Source organism: Aegilops tauschii, chromosome 3 (genome assembly GCF_002575655.3).
Source record: "Aegilops tauschii subsp. strangulata cultivar AL8/78 chromosome 3, Aet v6.0, whole genome shotgun sequence".
Taxonomy (NCBI): domain Eukaryota; kingdom Viridiplantae; phylum Streptophyta; class Magnoliopsida; order Poales; family Poaceae; genus Aegilops; species Aegilops tauschii.
This window is the reverse complement of record NC_053037.3, coordinates 599959159-599986134: the sequence shown is the minus strand read 5'-3', so window position 1 is coordinate 599986134 and position 26976 is coordinate 599959159. Positions and strand designations below refer to the sequence as shown.

Genomic DNA, 26976 nt, shown 5'->3' with positions numbered 1-26976 from the left:
CTCCTCTCTCCCCGCCATGCCCCTATTTTCTCCTGGTTCCAACCGGTGCCGTGTGGCATTAGAGCATCTCATTAGAGTGAGGTGTAGTTCGTTGCCTCTCAAGATTTGGCACGATCTAGCTAGATTGCTATTGTCCGGGGTTTCCTTTGCTCCGACATGCTCTTGTGCGGTTGTGCCCCCCCCCCCCCCCCCCCCCTCTTGGTAGTTGGTAGTTAGGTCCCATCTCTCTCTTGCAGATCCATGCCTCCTCTTGGTAGCTGGTAGTTAGGTCTGGCCTCTCTCTTACCGGTCCATGCCTTGTCACGCTTTGATACGGCCGCAGCCTTTCGTCGTGAGATGCATGCTTTGTTTATGATTTCTGTGCCTTTAGATCCTTATAATTATGCTCAAAACAAATGGTTGGAAATAGTCGTTGTTCTTGTGTTTGCACTGCTCGTTGGATGTCATATGCATTTAATTCTATGTAGCCTTCCATTTAATTGGCTATTTTCAGCCATAGGTAGAAAATTTAGCTGAAATGTTCTTGTGATTAATAGTTATGTACCCTGATTTGGGAGATATTGGCTCGGGTACAAGTATTTAGTTTGCAAGCTCCAAATTAAGACCATATTTGTCACTTTTGTTTTTTTGTAATCAGTTATTTTTGGCAAAATATAGGTGCCAATTTAGTTGAAATGCTTTGGCAGGTGGTACCCTGATTTGGTAGATATCCGTTTGGATGCAAGTATTTGGTTTGCAAGCTCCAAACTAATCTCCAAATTTATCACGTTGTTTACTTATGGAACAACCTTGTATCTACTAAATAGAGAATGTTACAATCTTTGAAATCATGAATTTAGCACGAAACCGTAGGCTGGATGTACAAACACCTATTTGACACATTCTTGTTGCTGACAACAACCATATTACCTGTTGACAGGATGGCGGAGCAAAGGAAGCAGCACCTCCAGTCTTACAAGGAAGGTTCGTGTTGATCTTTTGCTATTTGCATCATTACATGCTCTGATATAGTCTGCTCATCAGCATGAATGCATTCCTCTGCTCACATTTTGAGCTTTCACGTGTTCAATAATTTATTCAAAGTGAACTTTTTTTCCCAGAAATTCGCAAGATGCAGGAGCTTGCTCGTAGTTATTCGCAGAGGATTATTGATGACTATCAAAAGCTTAGTTCCGAACTGGAGTCCAAGATGCATGATCTTGACTCAGTTTCCAAGCATCTGGATGAACTAGATCCGCAAAGTATCCCTCAGATAAGGAACTACGAGCAAGAGAAACATGAGGTAATTTTTTCTTAAAATTTTAGTTGTTGTGAAGACTACTCATGTTCATGTTTTTCCCTATTGATAATGCAGAAGGAGGAACAAGTCACTTTATTATTAGAGCAGGAAAGGAATGCCAAGCAATATTCCCTGGATAAACTGGCTTCACAAATTAGCTCTAACTATAAGCAAGAGAAAAATGAGGTAACATCTTTTTTTTGGCACATTTAGTTTTTGAGAAGCTTAGTTATCTGAGTGTTTTTCTGTATGGATAATGCAGAAGGAGAAAGAAGCCGCTCTATTATTGGAGTTACGCCAGGAAAGGATGCGGATAGTGAAAAAAGTCGCTCTATTATTAGAGCAGGAAACTAAAGCCCAGCAGCGATCCTTGGATGAACTGGCTTCAAAAATTAGCTCAAACTATGAGAAAGAGGAAAATGAGGTAACATTTTTTGTGTGTGGCAATTTTAGTTTTTGAGAAGCTTAGTTATCTCAGTGTTTTTCCATATGGATGATGCAGAAGGAGAAAGAAGCAGCTCTATTATTGGAGTTAGAGCAGGAAAGGATGCAGAAGGAGAAACAAGTCGCTCTATTATTAGAGCAGGAAAGGAGTGCCAAGCAGCTATCCTTTGATAAACTGGCTTCACTAATTAGCTCTAACAATGAGCAAGAGAAAAATGAGGTAACATCTATATTTTTTTACAATTTTAGTTTTTGAGAAGCTTAGCTATCTGAGTGTTTTCCTGTACTGATAATGCGGAAGGGGAAACAAGTCGCTATATTATTTCACATTTCAGAGGAGGAAAGGAATGCCAAGCAGAAGCTTGAGTTAGAAAATAAACAGCTGCAGAGCCAATTGGAAGCAATGGAGCACATGCAAGGTGATGAAGACTCTGAATCAAAGAAGAAAATGGCTGAGCAAATTCAGGAGCTAGAAGAGCATTGTGATACATTACAATCATTTGCACAGACTTTGGTTATCAAGGAAAGGAATGCCAATGATGAGTTGCAGCTTGCTCGGAAGGCACTGATACGTGTAAGTTAACTCATTGATTCAGTATCTGTCCATGAGATGGTGATGTGCTTCTGTTGTTGATTTTGCATAACAGCTGAAATTCATTCTCCTTCTGACCTGTTGCATTCTCTACAGGGCTTCCAGGATCTTATAACTGGCCAAACATCTATAGGCATCAAAAGGATGGGCATGCTTGACCAGGAATCACTTGAAAAGGCTTTCCAACAGAAATTGTCAGAGCATGATGCTGCCTTATTTTGTGCAAAATGGGAGGCTGAGATTTTTTCGATAAAGAGCATTTCATTGAATTGAAATATCAAGGTGATAAAATCATTTCATAGAAAGCCCGGCCTCTGCATAACTAGATGCACACAGCCAACACGTCCAGTCCTACTTAAAAGCAAACATAATAGGCTGACACAGCCAGCACATTAAAAAAGAAAGCAAAGCCAACCTACGATGTGGCTGATCCTAACCGAACACTACTAGGGAAAAGCCTAGCAGCAGCGCGGGTTTTTGGCCTACCAGTAGCGCGGGCACCGATGCTACTAATAGGGCGCTACAGCTAACCCATAGCAGCAGCGCGTGCGCGCCCGCGCTACTGCTATACAAGTGTAGCAGCAGCGTGCTGCGTGGAAACTCGCTACTGCTAATAGCTCTAGCGCGCTTTGGCCGTACGCGCTACTGCTATAGTGACGCTGCTGCTAACTTTCCTCCACTCGCTACTGCTAATTTTAGTAGTTTTTTATTTTTTTCCTGCATATTTGTTTTGTATTTGAACAGGCTTTATACAAGAATCTTTAGCACATACAAATGTCATCATCATACACATACAAATCGCTGCGAGACCACAAATGTAATCATAGCATATACATACAAATAGTCTCATCATAATCATCATCCAACACAAAGTGGTATCTCGTCATCATCTCAAAAATAGCGATACATGCAAGTCTCGAATACTTGCAACTACAACGTCATCCATCTAAACAATGATATACGCGAGAAGTGCTATCACTATGAGTGATAGTGGAACTATGCAGTACATGAGGCGACGGTCATGAGTCCTCTCTCGCGCTCGCCTGAACCTCAGGTAACTAGCTTGTGCTTCTTGTCTGCTTTTGAAGCCTTTATGGCTGGCGCCCGAGACCCCCTGGACTTGCGCCTGACACTCATGCCACTCGTCATACACTCCCGGAACCTTCCCTTCGTACACGACATAGCACTTCACCATCAAGAAACTAGGTACCTGTTAGAGATGCATCTTTGTCAAGAGGATGTACAATCATATGCAACAAAATATACTAGAGCAACACGAAAAAGAAAGGGTTAGCAACTAGATGCAACATACAATACGCAAACTAATTAACTAGAGGTACGCAGGTCATCGTACACAAACTAACAAAGTAGCGTTACGCAAGTTCGGCAGGGACCGTGGACATCACAAAGTTTCATCGCTACAGAAAGTATACAAGTTCAACCGACACATATCATCACCATCGGCATCGTAAATCACTAGAAGTTCCATCCTTCCATATCATCGAGGATGGACCCTAGCTTCTTAAACGGCGTGAGGTCTAGACGTTGCATGCCTATGCGAGTTCGGACGTCAGCTCGCGATATAGGGCCGTGGTGGAACATCCCCTTCTCATCGACGACTTCTTTCATGATGATCGTCGCAATGTACCTTTGGATGCGAAAGAAGTCATCTCTAAGTTTATAATCCGCTTCTCCATGAGATTCTAGCCACTTGTGGATATGATTATCATTTCTGCTTGTCATGCGAAGCTTTTGGTGATCCGTGTTGAACTCAATCATGAGATGGACGATGTAGAATCCATCCTTCTTGCTTGGTTTTGGGACATGGATGCAGGAGAAGTTAGTTTTATGCGCGAAACCCATCTTCTTGTTCCTTTGTTTCCTGATCTGCATGTGTCCACCTCTAATGCTGAAGCCTTGTAGAGCATCATCTAGAATATTCATTATGTGGGTGTAGTCCTTTTTCTCGTAGTCTCTGGAAGGGTCGAAATACACGGCGTGGGAGACTCGCGAGTAAAGAACGATAAGGACGGCACGCCCGTTGCTGCGGGGAAAGACACCTCAAATTATTCTCCATATGAGCGAGAAGGAATGATTGAAATGTACGAAAGGGTTGTCCGGAACTGACTTACTTTGGATGATAAGGCAGGAGGACAATTTCCTGGTCCTTATTCTGTACCATGAAGTTTTGGAGGTAGTCCCTAGCAGTTTCACGCTCAAAGTCGCCGAGACTCAAGAAAGACTCGTGCATGTAGTACGGATCCGCTACACAGATTTGCGAAACTTCTTCTCTCTTCATGACGGAGCTCATATGTAGCGCAAAAGGCGGACGATTGTAAAATCGAGCCGCCTTGTCAGAAACATCTCAAAGATACGGTCAAACCGCAGGAAGAACACCTCCGCGGGCCGTGTGTCGACGTAGCACTTCCCCTCAGGCACACGAGCCGCGTATGTTGGATATCCTGGATCCTTTGAGGCTAGTAGGCTTTTCTTAGTCGACAACACATGGTCGTGCAGTCTCCTGAGATCCCTTGATAGTGCCTCCAGCGGTTTCGGCGGTAGCATCAGCTCGCCCGTGAGATGGAACATGGCCGCACCTTTCACGGGTACACGCTCTTCAGAATCCATCGTCTGGGTGCTATGTGCTTGATACGTCTCCGCCGTATCTACTTTTCCAAACACTTTTGCCCTTGTTTTGGACTCTAACTTGTATGATTTGAATGGAACTAACCCGGACCGACGCTGTTTTCAGCAGACTTTCCATGGTGTTATTTATGTGCAGAAACAAAAGTTCTCGGAATGACCTGAAACTCCACGGAACGTCTATTTGGAAATAATAAAAAATCCTTGCAAAAGATGAAGACCAGGGGGCCCACACCCTAGCCACGAGGGTGGGGGGCGCGCCCCCCTACCTCGTGGGCCCCCTGGAGCTCCTCCGACCTCAACTCCAACTCTATATATTTGCTTTCGGGGAGAAAAAAATCAGAGAAAAGGATTCATCGCGTTTACGATACGGAGCCGCCGCCAAGCCCTAAAACCTCTCGGGAGGGCTGATCTGGAGTCCGATCGGGGCTCCGGAGAGGGGAATCCGTCGCCGTCGTCATAATCAACCATCTTCCATCACCAATTTCATGATGCTCACCGCCGTGCATGAGTAATTCCATCGTAGGCTTGCTGGACGGTGATGGGTTGGATGAGATCTATCATGTAATCGAGTTAGTTTTGTTAGGGTTTGATCCCTAGTATCCACTATGTTCTGAGATTGATGTTGCTATGACTTTGCTATGCTTAATGCTTGTCACTAGGGCTCGAGTGCCATGATTTCAGATCTGAACCTATTATGTTTTCATGAATATATGTGAGTTCTTGATCCTATCTTGCAAGTCTATAGTCACCTACTATGTGTTATGATCCGGCAACCCCGAAGTGACAATAATCGGGACCACTCCCAGTGATGACCATAGTTTGAGGAGTTCATGTATTCACTATGTGTTAATGCTTTGTTCCGGTACTCTATTAAAAGGAGGCCTTAATATCCCTTAGTTTCCATTAGGACCCCGCTGCCACGGGAGGGTAGGACAAAAGATGCCATGCAAGTTCTTTTCCATAAGCACGTATGACTATATTCGGAATACATGCCTACATTACATTGATGAATTGGAGCTAGTTCTGTGTCACCCTATGTTATGATTGTTACATGATGAACCGCATCCGGCATAATTCTCCATCACCGATCCAATGCCTACGAGCTTTCCACATATTGTTCTTCGCTTATTTACTTTTCTGTTGCTATTGTTACAATCACTACAAAATACCAAAAATATTACTTTTGCTACCTTTACCGTTACCACTACTATCATATTACTTTGCTACTAAATACTTTGCTGCAGATACTAAGTTATTCAGGTGTGGTTGAATTGACAACTCAACTGCTAATACTTGAGAATATTCTTTGGCTCCCCTTGTGCCGAATCAATAAATTTGGGTTGAATACTCTACCCTCAAAAACTGTTGCGATCCCCTATACTTGTGGGTTATCAAGACTATTTTCTGGCGCCGTTGCCGGGGAGCATAGCTCTATTCTTTGAGTCACTTGGGATTTATATCTGCTGGTCACTATGAAGAACTTGAAAGACGCTAAGACAACAATTTATCCCTCAACTACGAGGGGAGGTAAGGAACTGCCATCTAGCTCTGCACTTGATTCACCTTCTGTTTTGAGTAAGCTTGCGACACCTAAACCTGCTTCTGCTATTCGTTCTGATATGTCGCATGTTATTGATGATGCCACTTTTGCTATGCATGATACTTATGATGAAACTACTTCTATGCTTGATACTACTGTGCCACTTGGTGAATTTCTTGATGAACAAATTGCTAGGGCTAGAGAGAAAGAAATTATTGAAACCGATTATATTGATGAAAGTGATGATGAAGACTTGCCTGCTATTCCTGAGGGTTATGTTTTTGATAAAGAAGCTTCTTTAGCTATTTTAGCTTGCAAAGATAGATATGAACTCAAGAGGTTATTAGCTAAATGGAAGCAGCAATCTCTCAATGATAGAATGAAACCTGACCCTGCTTTTGCTACTTCACCTATCTGTGTTACTGATAAGGATTATGAATTCTCTGTTGATCCTGATATAATTACTTTGGTTGAATCTGATCCTTTTCATGGCTATGAATCTGAAACTGTTGTGGCACATCTTACTAAATTAAATGATATAGCCACCCTGTTCACTAATGATGAGAGATCTCGCTACTTTTATATCCTTAAAATATTTCCGTTCTCATTAAAGGGTGATGCTAAGATATGGTTTAATTCTCTTGATCCTGGTTGTGTCCGTAGTCCCCAGGATATGATCTATTACTTCTCTGCTAAATATTTCCCTGCTCATAAGAAACAAGCTGCTTTAAGGGATATATATAACTTTGTGCAAATTGAAGAAGAGAGTCTCCCACAAGCTTGGGGGAGGCTTCTCAAGTTACTTAATGCTTTGCCTGATCATCCTCTTAAGAAAAATGAAATACTTGATATCTTTTATAATGGACTAACCGATGCTTCCAGAGATTACCTGGATAGTTGTGCTGGTTCTGTTTTCAGGGAAAGAACACCGGATGAAGCTGAAATTCTATTGAATAATATGTTGACAAATGAAAATAATTGGACACTTCCTGAGCCAATTCCTGAGCCTATTCCTAAACCAACTCCGAAGAAGAGAGGTGTTCTATTTCTCTGTCCTGAAGATATGCAAGAGGCAAAGAAATCTATGAAAGAAAAAGGTATTAAAGCTGAAGATGTTAAGAATTTACCTCCTATTGAAGAAATACATGGTCTTAATTTACCGCCTGTTGAAGAAACATATGATCCTAATCCATTACCTATTGACGAAACTCATGGTCTTGATAACCCGACACAGGTAGTAAAGGTAAATTCTCTCTATAGATATGATAAAACTGAAATCCCTCCTACTAAAATTGCTAGCCAATGCTTGGATGAGTTTGATAACTTTATGGTTAAGCAAGAAGATTTCAATGCTTATTTTGGTAGACAATTAAAACAGAATGCCTATATGATTGAACACTTGGGTAATTACATGGCTAATGTTAGAGGTGAACTTAAACTCATTAGTAAACATGCTTCTATGGTCACCACTCAAGTAGAACAAGTACTTAAGGCTCAAAATGATTTGCTCAATGAATTGAATAGTAAGAAAAATGATTATGCTGTTAGAGTGGCTACTAGAACTGGTAGAATGACTCAGGAACCTTTATATCCTAAAGGCCATCCTAAAAGAATTGAGCAAGATTCTCAGAGAAATAATATTGATGCACCTAGTCCTTCTAAAAGGAAGAAAAATAAAATTGATAGGACTTTGCATGCTTCTAGTGAATCTATTGCTGAAACACCTGAGAATCCAAATGGTATTTCTATTTCTGATGCTGAAACACAATCTGGTAATGAACATGGACCTAATGAAAATGCTAATGATGATGTTCATGATGATGCTCAACCTAGTAATGACAATGATGTAGAAATTGAACCTGCTGTTGATCTTGATAACCCATCAAAGAATCAACGTTATGATAAGAGAGACTTTGTTGCTAGGAAACATGGTAAAGAAAGGGAACCTTGGGTTCAGAAACCCATGCCTTTTCCTCCCAAACCATCCAAGTAAAAGGATGATGAGGATTTTGAGCGCTTTGCTGAAATGATTAGACCTATCTTTTTGCGTATGCGATTAACTGATATGCTCAAAATGAATCCTTATGCTAAGTATATGAAAGATAGTGTTACTAATAAAAGAAAGATACCAGAAGCTGAAATTTCCACCATGCTTGCTAATTATACTTTTAAGGGTGGAATACCTAAGAAACTAGGAGATCCTGGGGTACCAACTATACCATGCTCCATTAAAAGAAACTATGTTAAAACTGCTTTATGTGATCTTGGAGCCGGTGTTAGTGTTATGCCTCTCTCTTTATATCGTAGACTTGATTTGAATAAGTTGACACCTACTGAAATATCTTTGCAAATGGCTGATAAATCAACTGCTATACCTGTCGGTATTTGTGGGGATGTGCCTGTTGTGGTTGCAAATGTTACTATTTTAACGGACTTTGTTATTCTTGATATTCCCGAGGACGATAGTATGTCTATTATTCTTGGAAGACCTTTTTTGAATACTGCAGGGGCTGTTATTGATTGCAACAAAGGCAATGTCACTTTTCATGTTAATGGTAATGAGCATACGGTACACTTTCCGAGGAAACAACCTCAAGTTCATAGTATCAATTCTATTGGAAAAATTCCATCGATTATTTTTGGAGGTTTTGAATTTCCTCTTCCTACCGTCAAGAAGAAATATGACATTCTTATTATTGGGGATGTGCATATCCCCGTTGAGGTAACATAGTGTTATTCGAAATTTCTCCGGTTTCATGTTATTCGGAACGAGTTTGTTAACAAGACTTGATCAACCTTGTTAGTGGATTCTTTTTGATGAGCATGAGATGCATGAAACTAGAAGCACAACCTTCTGTACCCTCTTTCTAATTTCTGTTATTTAGTTGAAATAAAGTAAAAACAGTATTTGTCTGTCTGTTTTCTGATTTATCCGTGCAATATAAAAATACCCCGAAAATAAAAGTTCTCCAAATGCCCTGAAAATGGAATATGATTTTTTCTAGAATTTTTGAGAATATCTGGCACTGAGAACATAGCAGGAGGGGCAAGCACCTGGCCACGAGGGTGGAGGGCGTGCCCCCTGTCTCGTGGGCCCACAGTGGCCCTCCTCCACTTATTCCTGCACCCATACACTCCTTCTTCCTCACACAAACACCAATATCCAGCTCAAGCACGAGTTCTGGCTCATTTTACTGCGATTTTCGATCTCCTTGCTCAAAGCACCTCTCACAAAACTGCTTGGGGAGATTGTTCGTTGGTATGTGACTCCTCCATTGGTCCAATTAGTTTTTGTTCTAGTGTTCTGTTCATTGCAAATTTGTGCTGCCTAGGTGACCATGTTCTTGAGCTTGCATGTCAAATTTATATGGTTCCAAGTAGTTCTAATGCATGATATAGTCTCTAGGCACTTGTAGGAGTAGTTGCTATCAATTTTGTTGAGCTTGGTTCACTTTTATTTGAAGTTACTAAAAATTTCAGAATATTTCAGAAAATAATGAAGAGATTTTTGAGGGGCTCATCGAGCCGAAGCTCGAAGGAAAAGCAAAGTGAAGAAGCACAGAGGCCCAAATATAATTTGCCTCGCACCACGGAGGTTCGGCCGTGTGAATGGCCTTCCGATGATTTCTTGAGAAAAGCCGGGATTTATGATGATTTCTATTCATTGGCTGAGAATGCTAGCCTCACCGACTTCCTCCGCGACCAACGTCATCAGTATCTCTTACTCACCAATACTTTTGTGCAAAACTTCTACTATTTTCCTAAAGAAACACCTCCTTCAGTAGAGTTTCATTTATATGATGTTGTTAAGAAGATGCCACTAGATGAATTTTGCAAGGTTTGCAAAATACCCTTCGAGGGTACCTTAGATGAACCACATCGTAAAGATGTGGATGGGTTTATTGACACTATTACTGTAGGGGAAACTAGGAAAGTTTCCGATGCAAGAATCACTAGCATACATTTTCCCGTTTTACGCTACTTTGCCATATTTGCTAGTCGTTGCTTGATTGGTCGCGGAAACTGTGGAAACCTTAGTGTTCCTGATATTATCATTTTGTTCATGGTTTATTTTCCGATAACACTGTTAGTATGGGCGGTATTATTGCTAAACGGTTAAGTTTGAACCATACTAAGGGTCCCATCTTTGGAGGTATTTATGCTTCATGCCTTGCTGCACATTATAACATACCTATTAGGCACTATGAAAAAGAAGAAAAATTGCTGCCCAATGCTTATTTAGATTATAAGAGTATGGTAGCACATGACTTTATTGTTAAGAATAAGGAAGGGGAGCTTAAATACAAATTGTTCTTTGATAAACATCACCCTGAGACTATTACCTTGCCTGCTCCTTCCTTGTTTAATTTATCTGAAGGTCCGTATCTCGTTCCGTGGGCGGCCATTCAAGCCTACCGGAACCCTACACCAGCCCCGGAGCCGGAACCACAATTTGAGCCTCCACGACAGTCTGATTACTTTTGGGATCCTGAGATAACTGTCGCAGCTCAGTACGACCCTGGCTACAACTACGGATATCCGCCAGGCCATCCTTGGCAATAAACCAACTTAGGCCAAAAGCCTAAGCTTGGGGGAGTACGTATTTCCCACCGACATTACATTTATGTTCACACACTCATTGCTAAATGTCGGTGCTCATACTCTTTCACTGTAATATCCATGCTAGTTTATTTTTTTTCTTTTTCCTGCTTTCTTCTTGTGTGTTTGTTAAACTTTAAGAAACAAAAAAAATTAGTGTAACTTTTAGTTAGTTTACTTTTCTTACTGTAGTAGTAATAATTAAAAAGAAAACCCAAAAAGATTTCTTGTTCTTTTTTGTTTGTTGGGAGCTTTCCCGTGTAAATAGTTTTATTTCTTTTCTTTTCTTTGGGGGTCGTAGGAGAAGACCATGATTAAATTGTTGAAGTGGCTCTTATATGCATTATTGTTGATTTAACCAAGAGCCCATATTGCCTTGTCTTCTCCTGTTTATTGAATGCTCGCAGATTCCAGCTTAGTCCAATGCACGTGCACTCTTATTATTCACATCGTTCGGTCGTGCAAGTGAAAGGCAATTATGACGATATATGATGGACTGACTGAGATGAGAAAAGCTGGTATGAACTCGACCTCTCTTGTTTTTGTAAATATGATGAGTTCATCGTTCCTGATTCAGCTTATTATGAATGAACATGTTTGCAATGACAATTAGAGATCATAGTTGCTTATGCCATGCTTGATTAGCTATGAGCTATAATGGTTTACCTTGCGTGCCAACATGCTATTAAAATGGTTGTGATGTGGTATAGTGGGGTGGTATCCTCGCATGATTTAAGTGACTTGACTTGGCACATGTTCACACCTGTAGTTGAACAAATCAACATAGCCTTCACGATATTTATGTTCATGGTGGATTATATCCTACTCATGCTTGCACTCAATGTTTATTAATTTTAATGCATGTTCATGACTGTTGTCGCTCTCTAGTTGGTCGCTTCCCAGTCTTTTGCTCGCCTTCACTTGTACTAAGAGGGAATACTGCTTGTGCATCCAATCCCTTAACACTAGTAGAAAAAGGGCCTTTAGTCCCGGTTCTGGAACCGGGACTAAAGGGTCGTTACTAAAGCCTCCCCCTTTAGTCCCGGTTCTTGCAGCCTGGAGCTCCACCTTTAGTCCCGGTTGGTAACACCAACCGGGACCGGACGGTCACCCATCCTCTCACTACTCTAGCCTGAGCACGCTTAACTTCCGGGTTCTATTCTCCCTCGTTTCCAAGTCTGCACTTGTTGTTTTCCTCACAATAGTAAGATGTCAATCCTATTAACCCTCAGGAATTTAGCTTGAGCATGAAGTCACACATTTCACTGTTTGAGTTTTAAACAATTGTTCTAAAAAAATAATTATTTAGTAACACTAATATTTCTTGAACAAGTAGTTTGACCATAGTTTGACCACAGTTTGACCACAGTTTGACCAGATTTGACCAAAATTCAAAAAAACTGAAATAATTATTTAATAACACTAATATTTCTTGAATAATTAGTTTGACCATTGTTTGACCACAGTTTGACCAGATTTGACCAAAATTCAAAAAAACTAAAATAATTATTTAGTAACACTAATACTTCTTGAATAAGTAGTTTGACCATAGTTTGACCAGATTTAACAAAAATTCAAAAAAAACAAAAATTTGAGCATAACTTTTTTTCCTTTTAGAATTTGAGGATTCTAAAAATTTGCAAACAGGCCATAGGCCGTCAAAATCGGATGCGGATTTTCGTGCTGAACATTTTGATATATTATACGTTTTTTTCTGACATCGTATGCAAAAGTTATAGCCGTTTTACATTTTCCCTACACTTTTTGCAAAACATGTCTAAATTTAAGTTTTTAAATTTTCCTAACTAGTAGATGTAGTAACATAACTACATCTCGAAGGATTTTAATTTTTGAAGTTTTTATCATTTTCTTTTGCTTTTTACAAAACCGAAAAGGCGATCCACTGGGGGGGGGCTAGAGTTTGAAAATGAGCCCTTTAGTCCCGGTTTGAGACACGAACCGGGACTAAAGGGCTAATCTTTAGTCCCGGTTTGAGACATGAACCAGGACTAAAGGGCATCGCACCCTTTAGTCCCGGTTCGTGTCTCAAACCGGAACTAAAGGGCTCAGGTGAACCGGGACTAATGCCTTAGCCGCACGAACCGGGACCAATGCTCACATTAGTCCTGGTTCGTGACTGAACCGGGACTAATGTTAATATTGCCCTGTGACCAAAGCCCTGTTTTCTACTAGTGTAAACCCCAAAGTTATTCCATATGAGTCCACTATACCTTCCTATATGCGGTATTTACCTGCCGTTCCAAGTAAATTTGTATGTGCCAAACTCTAAACCTTCAAATAAACATTCTGTTTTGTATGCTCGAATAGCTCATGTATCAACTAGGGCTGCCATTATCTTCCATGTTAGGCGGGTTATTCTCAAGAGGAGTGGACTCCGCTCCTCATTCACGAGAAAATGGCTGGTCACCGGGATGCCCAGTCCCATGCTTTATGCAAACTAAATCAAAATAATTGCAAACAAAACTCCCCCTGGGATTGTTGCTAGTTGGAGACACTCGTTGTTTCGAGCAAGTCATGGATTGATGCTTGTTGGTGGAGGGGGAGTATAAACTTTACCATTCTGTTTGGGAACCGCCTATAATGTGTGTAGCATGGAAGATGTCGCCATCTCTTGGTTGTTATGTTGACAATGAAAGTATGCCGCTCAAAATATTATTTATCTATATTTCAAAACCGAGCTCTGGCACCTCTACAAATCCCTGCTTCCCTCTGGGAAGGGCCTATCTATTTACTTGTATGTTGAGTCATCACCCTCTTATTAAAAAGCACTAGCTGGAGAGCGCAGCTGTCATTTGCATTCATTACTATTAATTTATATTGGGTATGACTATGACTGGATCTCTTTTACCATGAATTACAATGTCTAGTCAGTCCTTGATCTTTAAAGGTGCTCTGCATTTATGTTTTGCGGTCTCAGAAAGGGCTAGCGAGATACCATCTTGTTATATCATATCATGATTGTTTTGAGAAAGTGGTGTCATACGAGATTTATTATTATGGCTCGCTAGTTGATTATGCTATTGATATGAGTAAACATGAGACCTAAGAGTTATTGTGAATGTGGTTAGTCATAATCTTTGCTGAAAACTTGAATGCTGGCTTTACATATTTACAACAACTAGAGCAAACAGAGTTTGTAAAAGTTTTTCTTTATCACTTTCAGTTTATCAACTGAATTGCTTGAGGACAAGAAAAGGTTTAAGCTTGGGGGAGTTGATACGTCTCCGTCGTATCTACTTTTCCAAACACTTTTGCCCTTGTTTTGGACTCTAACTTGCATGATTTGAATGGAACTAACCCGGACTGACGCTGTTTTCAGCAGACTTTCCATGGTGTTATTTATGTGTAGAAACAAAACTTCTCGGAATGACCTGAAACTCCACAGAACGTCTATTTGGAAATAATAAAAAATCCTTGCAAAAGATGAAGACCAGGGGCCCACACCCTAGCCACGAGGGTGGGGGCGCCCCCCCTAGGGCGCGCCCCTACCTCGTGGGCCCCCTGGAGCTCCTCCAACCTCAACTCCAACTCTATATATTTGCTTTCGGGGAGAAAAAATCAGAGAAAAGGATTCATCGCGTTTTACGATACGGAGCCACCGCCAAGCCCTAAAACGTCTCGGGAGGGCTGATCTGGAGTCTGATCGGGGCTCCGGAGAGGGGAATCCATCGCCGTCATCATCATCAACCATCTTCCATCACCAATTTCATGATGCTCACCGCCGTGCGCGAGTAATTCCATCGTAGGCTTGCTGGACGGTGATGGGTTGGATGAGATCTATCATGTAATCGAGTTCGTTTTGTTAGGGTTTGATCCCTAGTATCCACTATGTTCTGAGATTGATGTTGCTATGACTTTGCTATGCTTAATGCTTGTCACTAGGGCCCGAGTGCCATGATTTCAGATCTGAACCTATTATGTTTTCATGAATATATGTGAGTTCTTGACCCTATCTTGCAAGTCTATAGTCACCTACTATGTGTTATGATCCGGCAACCCCTAAGTGACAATAATCAGGACCACTCCCGGTGATGACCATAGTTTGAGGAGTTCATGTATTCACTATGTGTTAATGCTTTGTTCCGGTACTCTATTAAAGGGAGGCCTTAATATCCCTTAGTTTCCATTAGGACCCCGCTGCCACAGGAGGGTAGGACAAAAGATGTCATGCAAGTTCTTTTCCATAAGAACGTATGACTATATTCGGAATACATGCCTACATTACATTGATGAATTGGAGCTAGTTCTGTGTCACCCTATGTTATGATTGTTACATGATGAACCGCATCCGGCATAATTCTCCATCACCGATCCAATGCCTATGAGCTTTCCACATATTTTTCTTCGCTTATTTACTTTTCCGTTGCTATTGTTACAATCACTACAAAATATCAAAAATATTACTTTTGCTACCATTACCGTTACCACTACTATCATATTACTTTGCTACTAAATACTTTGCTGCAGATACTAAGTTATCCAGGTGTGGTTGAATTGACAACTCAACTGCTAATACTTGAGAATATTCTTTGGCTCCCCTTGTGTCGAATCAATAAATTTGGGTTGAATACTCTACCATCGAAAACTGTTGCGATCCCCTATACTTGTGGGTTATCAGTGCTCTGGCTTGTTTGGAGGCAGCTATCTTCCCTGATCTCTTCCTCTCCTTTTTCTTAGGCACACCTTCCAGACCCTTCCTTAACCCCTGCCCCAGTGTTCTCGGGCTAAGTACTGTACGACCCCCGGCTAGTTGAGCCTATGTTGAGGCGGCATCTTCAGGCGTGTCCTGTGAGGATTTCAGGAAGAGAGACTTTTTGCAATCCCTGCTACGACCTTCCTGTCCGGGCATATCCTCCATATCCTCATTAGCATGCTGATAGCCCGATTCGTCATATGGTTGACTCATCATATCTATGTCACAGTCATACGCGTTTGTATTGAGGAAACCCATAGGGTCGACCTCCGTCTCATCATCCATTCTCTGTTCTACAGGACCGATTACATCAGCCAATACTATTGCACCCCCTTCATCACGTCGTCCGTCGCTCTCACCCGGCACTACAGGAGCTGGTAATTACGTAGGCGGGGTGGTGGTCTCTGCACATGCTTGTTGATGTGTGGTTATTGGTGTGCTCTCGGCCGGCTCCAAACGAATAAGATTCTTCGGCCATAGCAGCACCCAACCCTTGCAGTTTCCAATCCGCGGCGGGGTCTCGTCGTCCTCTCCCACATGCTGTACTGGAGGAGGCAAATCCTCGTGCCCCGATTTCACACTAGACAAGCTAACCCTGAAGTGCCCAGCGGGGATCGGCTGGTTGTGTAACGTGGGTTGCAAGGGGTTCATTATCCTCCCCTTTCCCACATCCACCTTCTGGCCTTTGATCAAGTAGAGTATGGTGCACGGGGTTTCTTCGGCCTGCAAACACATATGTCTGTGGTGTAAAACATCCGAAAGGCAACGAAAATGGAATATTCTCTATATATATATATATATGTTGGTGCGGCATGTAATTACCGTGACGGCGTCGAGCTCAGCCAAAGACGAAGGCCCACCTAGCGCGCCAGAGACTGAGGATGGGCTGCTATGAGCGGGAGCGACTGCGAGAGGAGGCCCGGTTGCGTGAGCAAGTGATGGTGCGGTGGTGTTGTTGTTCATGGACTTGCTCCCGACGAAACTGGGCAACGGGAAATCATGTACCATCTTGTCTTGATTTTCCTTCGTCCAGTTGATGATAGCTGGAACCAAGTTAGTAGAGAAATCATTTCTGCAGGCAGTTACAGCAGCATTGACTGCCTGCTGTAGCAACTCATTTTTCTCCTCGTCTGTTTTTTTCGCGTCCTCAGCTGCGTTTTTCTCGACCGCAAGCTTCACCTTCGCGTGGATGTCCGCCTGACTAAACTTCTTTTTCTGCTTCTTGGCCTCCGGACCCTCGTTGTAAAACACCTTCCACGTGGCTCCGTCTCCAGCGCCGTGCACATGACCATATTGCGGCCGCTGGCCCAAAGGGAGTCCCTTAAGTTCGTTCAAGGCCCGGTTGAGAGGGGTGTCCCACTTGGGCCACATCGGAGAAGTAGGGCTTTCGGCTGCAAGCTGCTGTTGCTTCTCCTGTAGAAGGAGCGTGAACCGTTTAGGAATGTGTAGTCGACTAGATATGGAGCTAAATGTAAGGTGGTAAAAGAATAATTTCCAATAGTCTAATCAATTTCCTCGTGATCTGGTCCATGTAAAAAACCTTCTTTTCCTTGTCCCACTTGTAGCGGGCCCTGATGAAGTCATGCTCTAAGGGGTTGGTGAACTTCGCGAAGGGGTCTGGGATACCCGCGGCTTCACGTTCCGTGTCCTCCTTATCCCATATGGGCCTTTTACCGAGGTAGCCACGGCTTCCGAGGCGATGCTTCCACGTGTTCCTTTGCTGAAGGCTCTTGAATTTCGCTGCCTTAGCCTTGGCTGCCTCGGTAGCGCAAGTGTCCTTGAACTTTTCGAACTCCTCTTCCGTAAGTGTCGGATTTTCCTCCAGAATCTTGGACAGGGGTTCCTCAGCCTCAATAGCTCGTTTTACCCTCCCTTTCCAGGAGGCCAAATCATTGCTGAACATGCCCATGGCGTGATTGTTAATCTTTTTCATCTTCGGATCATCCCACGGTTGTTCTATGTTATCATCCCGGTCGGGGAACTTGAATCTTTTGTGCAACTTCGTCAGGAGCAACTGCGTCAAATGTTCTTTACTCCTTAAGTCATCGTCGTTGATGCTCGCGCATTCCCGTAGGATGCATCCTACTTGGTTCCCATAGCACTTGCGAGGTTCTTCCGGCTCTCATGGCTCAAACTTGCCAGGTGCCATCTTTGTGATCACTAGTCGTCCAATCCCTAGTTTGTTAGGTTTTCGTATCCTCTGCTTCTCCTGCTTCTTCTTTTCGGTAGCGGCATCGGCGCCGGTACCTTCCCCGCCGGTACCTTCCCCGCCGGTCTCGGCGCCGCCATCGGTGCCGGCGCCGTCGGTGTCGATGTCGGCGTCAGTACCATCATCGAGGCCGACCTGCAAACCTTGCTTAGCAGTCAAGTAGTCGAGGTACTCTTGTTCATCCTCATAATTCATCTCGTTTGCATCTTGGTCAGAAGGCCCAGTTTCTTCGTTGTTCGACATGTTTCCTATGATTAAGTCTCCTCGTTTAATTCTAAAAGTATGAAAAAAATGAGAAATGACATAAAAAAGAAATCTATGTTTGTCGGAATGTCGTTTCCCAGCAACTCCCAGCACTCGATATGCCTACTATCTAGCACAAATCATGCCAAAAATCACGGAAAATTTCGGCATGACCTTTGCTAAAAAAATGGACATATCGAGCGCCTGAAATTCACCGGAACGAAAATGAATCAACATTCCGGCGTAACATAGGCCACTCGGATCATTTACCCTGCACATAATCATCATTTTCCAAATATGACATGTCCAAAACATCACATGTCCAAATGACATGTCCAAATTCCAAACATGACATGTCCAAAACATGACATGTCCACATATCACATGTCTAGTTCAAATTTGCATATAAATTCAGCCTACCTAAATTTGCTTTAACAAGGGATGTTGATTTGGACAATTGCTTAAATGCTGCCTTTTCTTTTAACTACAATTGCTTAACCCTAAATTTCTGTCCTATTTTAAAACCTAGCTAAATTCATAACTAAATAGATAACCTAATTAACCTACTGCCCTAACTAAAACCTAAGTAAATTAACCCAAGAACCCTAGCTAGCAGAGAGAGGAGGAGCGCTGGGGGGGGGGGGGTTTACAGAGGGTGCAGGGGCGAGGAGGCAGGCCCGACGACGGCTGAGGTTGGGAGGGGAGGAAGCAGAGGAGGGAGGCGTGGCGCGTCGGGGTCGGGGGCGAGGCCGAGGAGGGAGGCGTGTCGCGTCGGGGTCGGGGGAGAGCGCCGGGGTCGGAGGCGAGCGCCGGGGCGCGGCGAGGGCAGGGCCCCGGCGGTGCGACGGGGGAAGAGAGAGTGGGGATTTGGGGGGAAAAGAGGCGGGATGAAGCAGAGAGAGTGAGGATTTTGGGTTAAGTGGACGCAGCAGTAGCGCGTTTAGAGCAAACGCGCTACTACTATTACAGGCAGCTATAGCGGTTTTATACGGAAACCGCTACTGCTACCTTGACTAGCTGTAGCTCTTTTTCAGTAAAGCGCTACTGCTATAACCAGTTTTCCTTTTTCTTTTCCTTTATTTTCTCTCACTTTTCTTTTCTTTTTTCCGAGAGCAGTGAACGAAGGGAAGGCAATATATATTGCATCATTTGATGGTTAAATATGTATATAAAATAGGAACATATATATATTACATCATCAGACCCATGCATAATAATGGCTAAGTGTGTATACAAAATAGGAACATATATATATATATATATTACATCATTTGACCGATAACATACGGTTCCTCAGCGTTGACGTTTTCGTTTTTGAGTCAGCTTCTTTCCCTTCTTGTTCGTTGAAGAATAATTGAGCCCCTCATTGTGACTTTTCCTCGACCCTTCCGTAAAATCTTTCAGTTGCGCCGTTGTCGCTGCCGGTCATGCATTCCATCGTCACCCCTGAGTTCTGATCATCACTGTCCATATCTTTGGCCTTCGTGTAGAACGTGTATCCGTTGATATCGTATGCCTGATAGGTTACGAGGTTCGGCGAGGGCCATGTGCTAAGGCGTATATGAGCAATCCGTCCTTAGAGCCCTCGTCGGGGGGATTACCAATAATATGCTCTTTGAACCAATGCAGGAAAGTGGAGTTGTGCTCTCTAGTAACTTCGCCGTCCGTCCTGCATACCCCCCGGTCACGATACTTCTTTGCGATGATTTCTTTGTGCAGTGCCACGAAAGGATCTACCTCGTCTAGGTGTTGTAGCACTACCAAGTTTGCTCTGTCAAAGTCGATGTGTCGATCTGAGTATGCCACGTGCAGTTCCCTGCGACCGTTGGAGTGACCTTCTCCTTCGAGCCTCCCATCGTGCTTGTTAACGGGCAAACCAACACTAACACCAGGCGGCTGCAGGTCTGCACCATATAGAAAATTCTCGCAGAAAAAGATGCACTCTTGTGTCAGATAGCCCTGGACGATGCTTCCGTCCGGATGGGACATGTTACGAACGAATCCTTTGATGATCCCATTCATCCTCTCAAACGGCATCATGTTGTGCAGAAATGACGGCCCCAGGTCTATTATGTCGTCCACAATATGGACACACAGATGCACCATCACGTCAAAGAACGCGGGCGGGAAGTACATCTCAATCTCATTCAGTATCACAACAATCTCTTCCTGTAGCCTTCGGAGCTGCTTCAGACTGATCGACTTTCGAGAGATGACGTCGAAAAAGTTGCAGAGACCAATAATCGTGTCAGGGACGTGCTTGTCCATTATCCCTCTAAGGGAAACAGGTAGTATCTGCGTCATCATCACATGACAGTCATGGGACTTCATCCCACTGAACCTTTTCTTGTCCGTGTCTAGATATTTGCTTATCTTGCCACAGTAACCGGAACTAACTTTGACTCCGGTAAGGCACTTAAAGAATTGACCGATCTCAGACTGACTTAAGGTGAAGCAAGAAGGGGGGAAATAATCCTCTTTCTTTATTTTCTTGCCCTTCTTCTCCCGTGCCTCTGTCTCCGTCTCTGTCTCGTCTGACATTTTACGGGGCGGCATGTGCAGATCTTCCCTAATTTTCAAATCTTGCAAGTCTTTTCTTGTCTTCGGCCCATCCTTGGTCTTATCCGGCATGTTCATCAGTGTCACGAGCAAGCTCTCAAGGACATTCTTACATATATGCATTTGATCAAGGCAATGAGGTGTAGCGAGTTTGTGCCAGTACTCGAAGTCCCAGAACACAAACCTCGTCTTCCATACCTTCAGCAGCGGCTCCGACGCCTTTTTCATCGTCTTTCCTGGCGCGGGGCACTCCTTCCAGTTTTTCAACAGCTCATCGATTTCGGCACCGCTCCGCTTACGTGGAGGTCCTCGATGCTCAGCGTGACCATTGAATAGATCTCCACGGTTTCTCCACGGGTCGTCCTGTTCGAGCCATCTTTGATGCCCCATGTACACGATTTTCCCAGACCCGCCATCTTTCCTTGACGTTAGCTGCTGAGACGTCGTATCATCCATGCACCGCGTGCATCCGCAATATCCATGGCACACCTGGCCTGCGACATATCCGTAACCGAGATAGTCGTGCACCGTCGTGATCAGCGTGGCTCTCATGTAGAAATACTCGCCTTTGCTGGCGTCCCATGTCTTGGCCGGTGTTTTCCATAACGTGTCTAACTCCTCTTGACGTAGCCCCAGATACAAATTAATATTATTTCCTGGTTGTTTCGGCCCTTGAATAAGCATGCTCATGTGAATGTACTTCGACTTCATGCACAACCAGGGGGGAGGTTGTACATCCATACAAACACGGGCCATGTGCTATGGTTGGTGTTCTGGTTGCCAAACGGATTCATGCCATCGGTACACGCGCCGAGCACGATGTTCCTTGCATCACATTCGAAATACCGATAGAAGCTGTTCAACGCTCTCCACTGGCTTCCATCCTTGACGTGTCTCAGCTTCGGATCATCTCCATCGTCGGGCTTCTTCCTCTCCGCGTGCCAGCGCATTAGCTTTGCTTCCTTGGGATCTACAAAATACCGCTGGAGACAGGGAGTGATTGGTAAGTACCATACAACTTTCTGGGGACATTTCTTCCCGGCCTTCTTGTATCGAGAAGCATTGCACACCGGACAGCTTGTTTTTTCCGCGTGCTCCTTCCGATAAATTATGCAATCATTGATGCATGCATGGTATCTAACGTGCGGCAGATCAAGAGGGCACACGATCTTCTTGGCCTCTTCAACACTAGTAGGACATAGATTCCCCGTGGGAAGAACATCCTTTAGGTACTTGAGATGCTCATCGAGGCTAGTGTCGGTCCATTGTTTTTAGCCTTCGTCTTCAGGAGTTGAAGCGTGAAACTCAAGCGGGTCACCTCAGGATTGCAACCATCATATAATGGAGTGTTCGAGTCTACCACCAGTTGCTCCAGCTTAGCCTCCTCTCTAGAAGCAGCTCTCTCAGTACTTGTCTCCTTGCGAAGCAGTGCTTGAACATGAGGGTCCCGCACGATTGAACTTAGTACCGACGAACTCTGCTGCGTGGAGTCCACGTCGTTCTCTCCGCCACCATGTCCGGCCCCTTCTCCTCCGCCATGTCCGACCCCTTCTCCGCCGCCATGTCCGGCCGCTTCCCCTCCGCCATTATCGATCATCTCTTCGTCTTGCCCCGTGTCATCATTGCCTGCCCCGTCGGCGTCCTCAACATCGTCATCCTCATCTTCAATTATACACCGAGTATAGCCATCCATGAAACCAGTCATGAGCAGGTGCGCTTCGACACGACCATCGTCATAGGGGTCGAGCCAAACTATTCCTTTGCATTTTCGACACGGGCATAAAACCTCTGTCAGGTTATTTTCTTTCATGTCTTGCACCGCCGACCGCAACCACCTGTCCACCATCGTTCCACTGACCATCATGAACGTCTGCACGGTAATAATAAACAAATAAAAATGCGTGCATGCATCAAAGTCATACAAAAATTTGGCATGACCTTCCCTAAAAATAGGACATATATAGATCTAGAGTTTGCCCGGAATTCGCCGAAACGGAAATAAATCGACATTTCGGCAAAACATAGGCAACTCAAAAGCACAATTTGGCGTCAACTCATGCCACACACACAATTTCCATCATATTGCCCAATTATCATATCACACACACATACACATATTTCCATTTTGCAAAAGCATGAAATTTTAATCACCTCTATCTCGAGATCGAGCACACGGTGGAGATGATGATGTAGGGAGATCAAAAGTGCACAAAGCTCTTCTTGACAAAGATAGATCTAGTTAGGGGCAAATAGGTCACTTGACTAAATGCTACATCTACCTAGCTAGCTAATTTGGGAGGAGACAACTTCAACTAGTGGAGGGGGAAGGAAAAAGATAAAGGAGATGCATTAATGGAGGTGGTGTAGTTAGCTAGGAGTAATGAAGAGAGAGAAAGGTAGGTAGAAGAGGGAGAGTAATGGGGGGAGAAGTCTTGAGGAAGAAGAAGAGTGAGAGAGGGAGGATGTGGGAGGTAGGGGAAAGGGAGGAGAGGAGATGGGGGAGGGGAGGACGGGTGGGAAAAGGTGGTGGGGTGCTGCGCCTTAGCAGTAGCGCGGGAGGAAAAGCACGTTACTGCTAAGGGTGTAGCAGCAGCGCGCTTTTCTCACACGCGCTACTGCTAAACGGGCCAACCGTGTGGACAATTTCAAAATTAGCAGCAGCGACGTGACTAAAAAGCGCACTACTACTATTGCTTTAGCAGTAGCGCGCATCGTGCCACCGCGCTGCTGGTAAACTTAGGTTGTTAGGTATTGTTGGTACATTTTTGTAGCAGCGCAGTTTATCCATCACGCGCTACTGCTAAATTTTCATTAGCAGCGCGCTTTTCTTAACATCGCTACTGCTAATTAGCAGTAGCGCCTCTTTTTGTGCCGCGCTGCTGCTAAGATTCTGTGTATAAGGTTTTCCCTAGTAGTGGAAGGTCACACCGCCATCCATGGGGTAGAAAACCTCCCTGGCCGAATGCTCCAGCCGAGTAGACGCCATCATAAAAAGGTCTCTGTCCTCCGGCCTCTGCAGGATAGACCACGTACGGAGCCATCGCGAATATATATGAATAACCTGCATAGGAGATGGAACGCATTTATGGTTAAAAACTATATCATTCCTGGTGAGCCAAGCGCCCAACATAAGGCGGCCGCCTCCACAAGGATGTGAGCAGAAAATTGTTTATCTATTCCCCACAACCAATTGCCAAACATATTCCGTGCACTACGTGGGGGGTAAAGATTCGACGCTATCTGAACAATGGCCCAAACCGACCGTGCAAACTTGCACTCGAAAAATAAGTGTTTAATGGATTCATCATGATGGCAGAAAGCACATTTTTTGCAACCTTGCCAGTTGCGTCTTGCCAAGTTATCCCTAGTTAAGATCATCCCTTTGTTAAGAACCATAGGAATACTTCACTTTTAGAGGGATTTTTAGCTTCCACAATTTCCTGTTATCAATTGGAACCTCATTATGGACCAATGCATCATACATGGATTTTACTGAAAACTTCCCATTCTGATGCAATTTTCATCTAAAAATGTCCGGCTCATCCGACAGCTGTACGGCCTCCAAACGGATGAGCAGTTCATTCCAGGCTGTCCGACGAGGTCCAAGAAGGTCCCTACGAAAAGAAATGACGGGATTTTCCTGACCCAAAACTTGTTTAATCGTGACAAACTTATGTCTAACAATCCTATACAAGCTTGGGTATTGAACGCTAGGTGGATTAGACCCCAGCCAGGTATCTTCCCAAAACCGTACTTGGGAACCATCCTGGACCAAATTGGAAAAAGAAATCTTTAGCTTTCATCACCCCACTCCAAAAATGAGAATCACCTGGTTTCCAGTATACCTGAGATATTGCTTTGGATCCCACATATTTATTACGAATGATTTCCTGCCAAACGCCCTCCTCAGTGAGTAGTTTGTACACCCATTTGCTGAGAAGAGCGATGTTTTTAATCTCTAGGGCCTGGATTCCAAGACCCCCTTGGCTTTTAGGTCGACATAATACATTCCACCTAGCCAGACGGTATTTCTTGGTTTCATTATCGCTCTGCAGGAAATCCAGATTGGTACCCGTTTAAAGTTATCATGGTTGATGGAAAAGAAATGGTATAAATCTCTTTACTGTTGCTACTGCACAATCAGCTTTCTCTAATATTTTGTAATTGTGTGTCATTGGTTCTGCAGTAGGCTTTTGGCTTTGCAAATGTTTCCCTTGTACATCTGCTTCTTAATAAACTGTGGTATAAACTAGAGGTGCATAGTTTAATATACTCCCCTAGATTTTCTTAATTAATCCAAAAGGAACAAATCAGCAGAGAACAATCTTTTCTTCATGGTGTGCTGCAACTGGTCTCTGCATGCAGATCTTGCAGTGAATCGTTTAATAGCTTGGTTTAGTTTTGTAATATATAACACTAATGTATTCATAGGTCAGTTATTTCTGTTTTATGTACAACAGTTAATTATTCAATGGATGGTTGATTACTGAATCTGTTAACTTAGACATATATGTGTATCACTGGTCAATAATACCAGGTTAGCTAAGGCATGTTTGTGAAATATGTGGTATGACTTTCAAAACATAATAATATGTTGTGTCACACGAGTTTGGCCCCTTGCTTGTAGAGTGTTCAGCTAATGCATAGATTCATTGTGTTACCTCTGAGAACTTATCTTAGGGTCTGCTACTCGCGGTTGAACAAATCACTATGAAATAGCAATCTTGGCATGTTCCTGAAGTGCAGGTTTTTGGACCTGTTAAATAGTTTGTTTGCCTTGTAAATTTTTTATCCATCTAATAGTGTGTGCTCTGTTGTAGGAAATTGTCTGTGAGGACGACGAGAAGCTTCGTGCTCTGAAAGAAGAAAATGGCGAACAGATCTATGGTTTGGTGACAAAGGCCCTGCTCGAACTCAGCGAGCACAATCCCAGTGGCCGCCATCCTGTTAACGAGCTGTGGAACTACAAGGAGGACCGGAAAGCCACCCTGGCAGAAGTCGTTGAGCACCTCCTGAAGCAGTGGCGTGTGGACAGGAGCAACCTCAAGAGGAAGCGCACTGAAGAAGATGCTGGAAGCACTTAGTCTCAACTGGACATGACGGGCTGAAGTTGCTGGAAGTACTTAATAAGTTTTAAGTAATTATTAATAAGTTGGACGTGATGTTATTTTGGCTCTGGCATGTTAGAGCTGTGTGACTCTTGACGACGAGGCAGATGGTTTCCGGTAAACTTATAACCTTTTAGTTGCGGTGGTGGTCTGCCATTGCCATGAATGCTTGTTGGTTATCCTCTTCAGGTTTCTGCGGGGTTTGACACTGAGGTGATGTGAATTAAGGTGCATTTTACCTTCGATTTGGGATCGGTCTCTTGATGTTAAATCACCATGCATGCCTAACAAGCAACAACTGCTCTGATTTACTTTGCTGCTATTGCTTGACTTTCTACATCTAAATTCTCTTTAGTCACCCCTTTTGTTCAGAATTAGTTCCAAGTTCTAGTTCTCTGGCCCGACTCCTTTGTCCATCATATCTTCCTTCAGTCCTTTCCGGGGGCGCAGCCAGAAAATTTGGCCATTGAGTTCACTCCATGACTCGTTGTGAGAACTTGGTACTAATATGTGAAGTGTAAAGTCTAATTTTAAATTATCTTACAACGCATTATAGAACCCAAAAACAACATAATGAGTATCACATATCAGTTATTGTTCTGCATTAAAAACTAAAGAGTGCAAGACACACCGGTTCTATAAAATTAGAAAATCACTTGTTTACATATTGTAAATAGAGTAGTATTAAATAAATTTGCAGCTCCGGTGTAGCTTCTCATCTTCCTGGAACATTGGAAAGATGACAAGTTTTTCGATAAATGGCACTTTTATTAACTCAAAATGTAGCATCAAGAAGATACAAATCATGATGAGCAACACCTGGCCTCTGCATAGTTAGGATGCACACAGCCAAACACAAACAGTCTGAAAGAAAATAAAAAGTTGACATATCGGCACTAGCTAGCAGAGTCAAATAGGACCGTCACTACGTCGAATGAGGTGATGGGCCGGTTATGCTGCCACTCATATTGAGAAATATCTTACATGGCCACTCGCTCCAATTGTGTACACACCGGTTGGGAAAAAATGACAAGTTAGTTTAC

The 26976-nt window shown here is 43.4% G+C and overlaps 1 protein-coding gene across 1 annotated transcript; it reads left to right on the top strand.

Annotated features, from left to right (window-relative positions):
* Window positions 1-1111: 1111 nt before the first annotated feature.
* Window positions 1112-25909, top strand: LOC109765829 (factor of DNA methylation 3-like). Its single transcript, XM_020324600.2, has 8 exons — window positions 1112-1282; window positions 1355-1465; window positions 1542-1703; window positions 1782-1943; window positions 2025-2297; window positions 2412-2571; window positions 24881-24933; window positions 25646-25909. The coding sequence occupies exons 1-8, from the start codon at window positions 1112-1114 to the stop codon at window positions 25907-25909; spliced, it is 1356 nt and encodes a 451-aa protein (XP_020180189.2).
* The last annotated feature ends 1067 nt before the right edge of the window (window positions 25910-26976 follow it).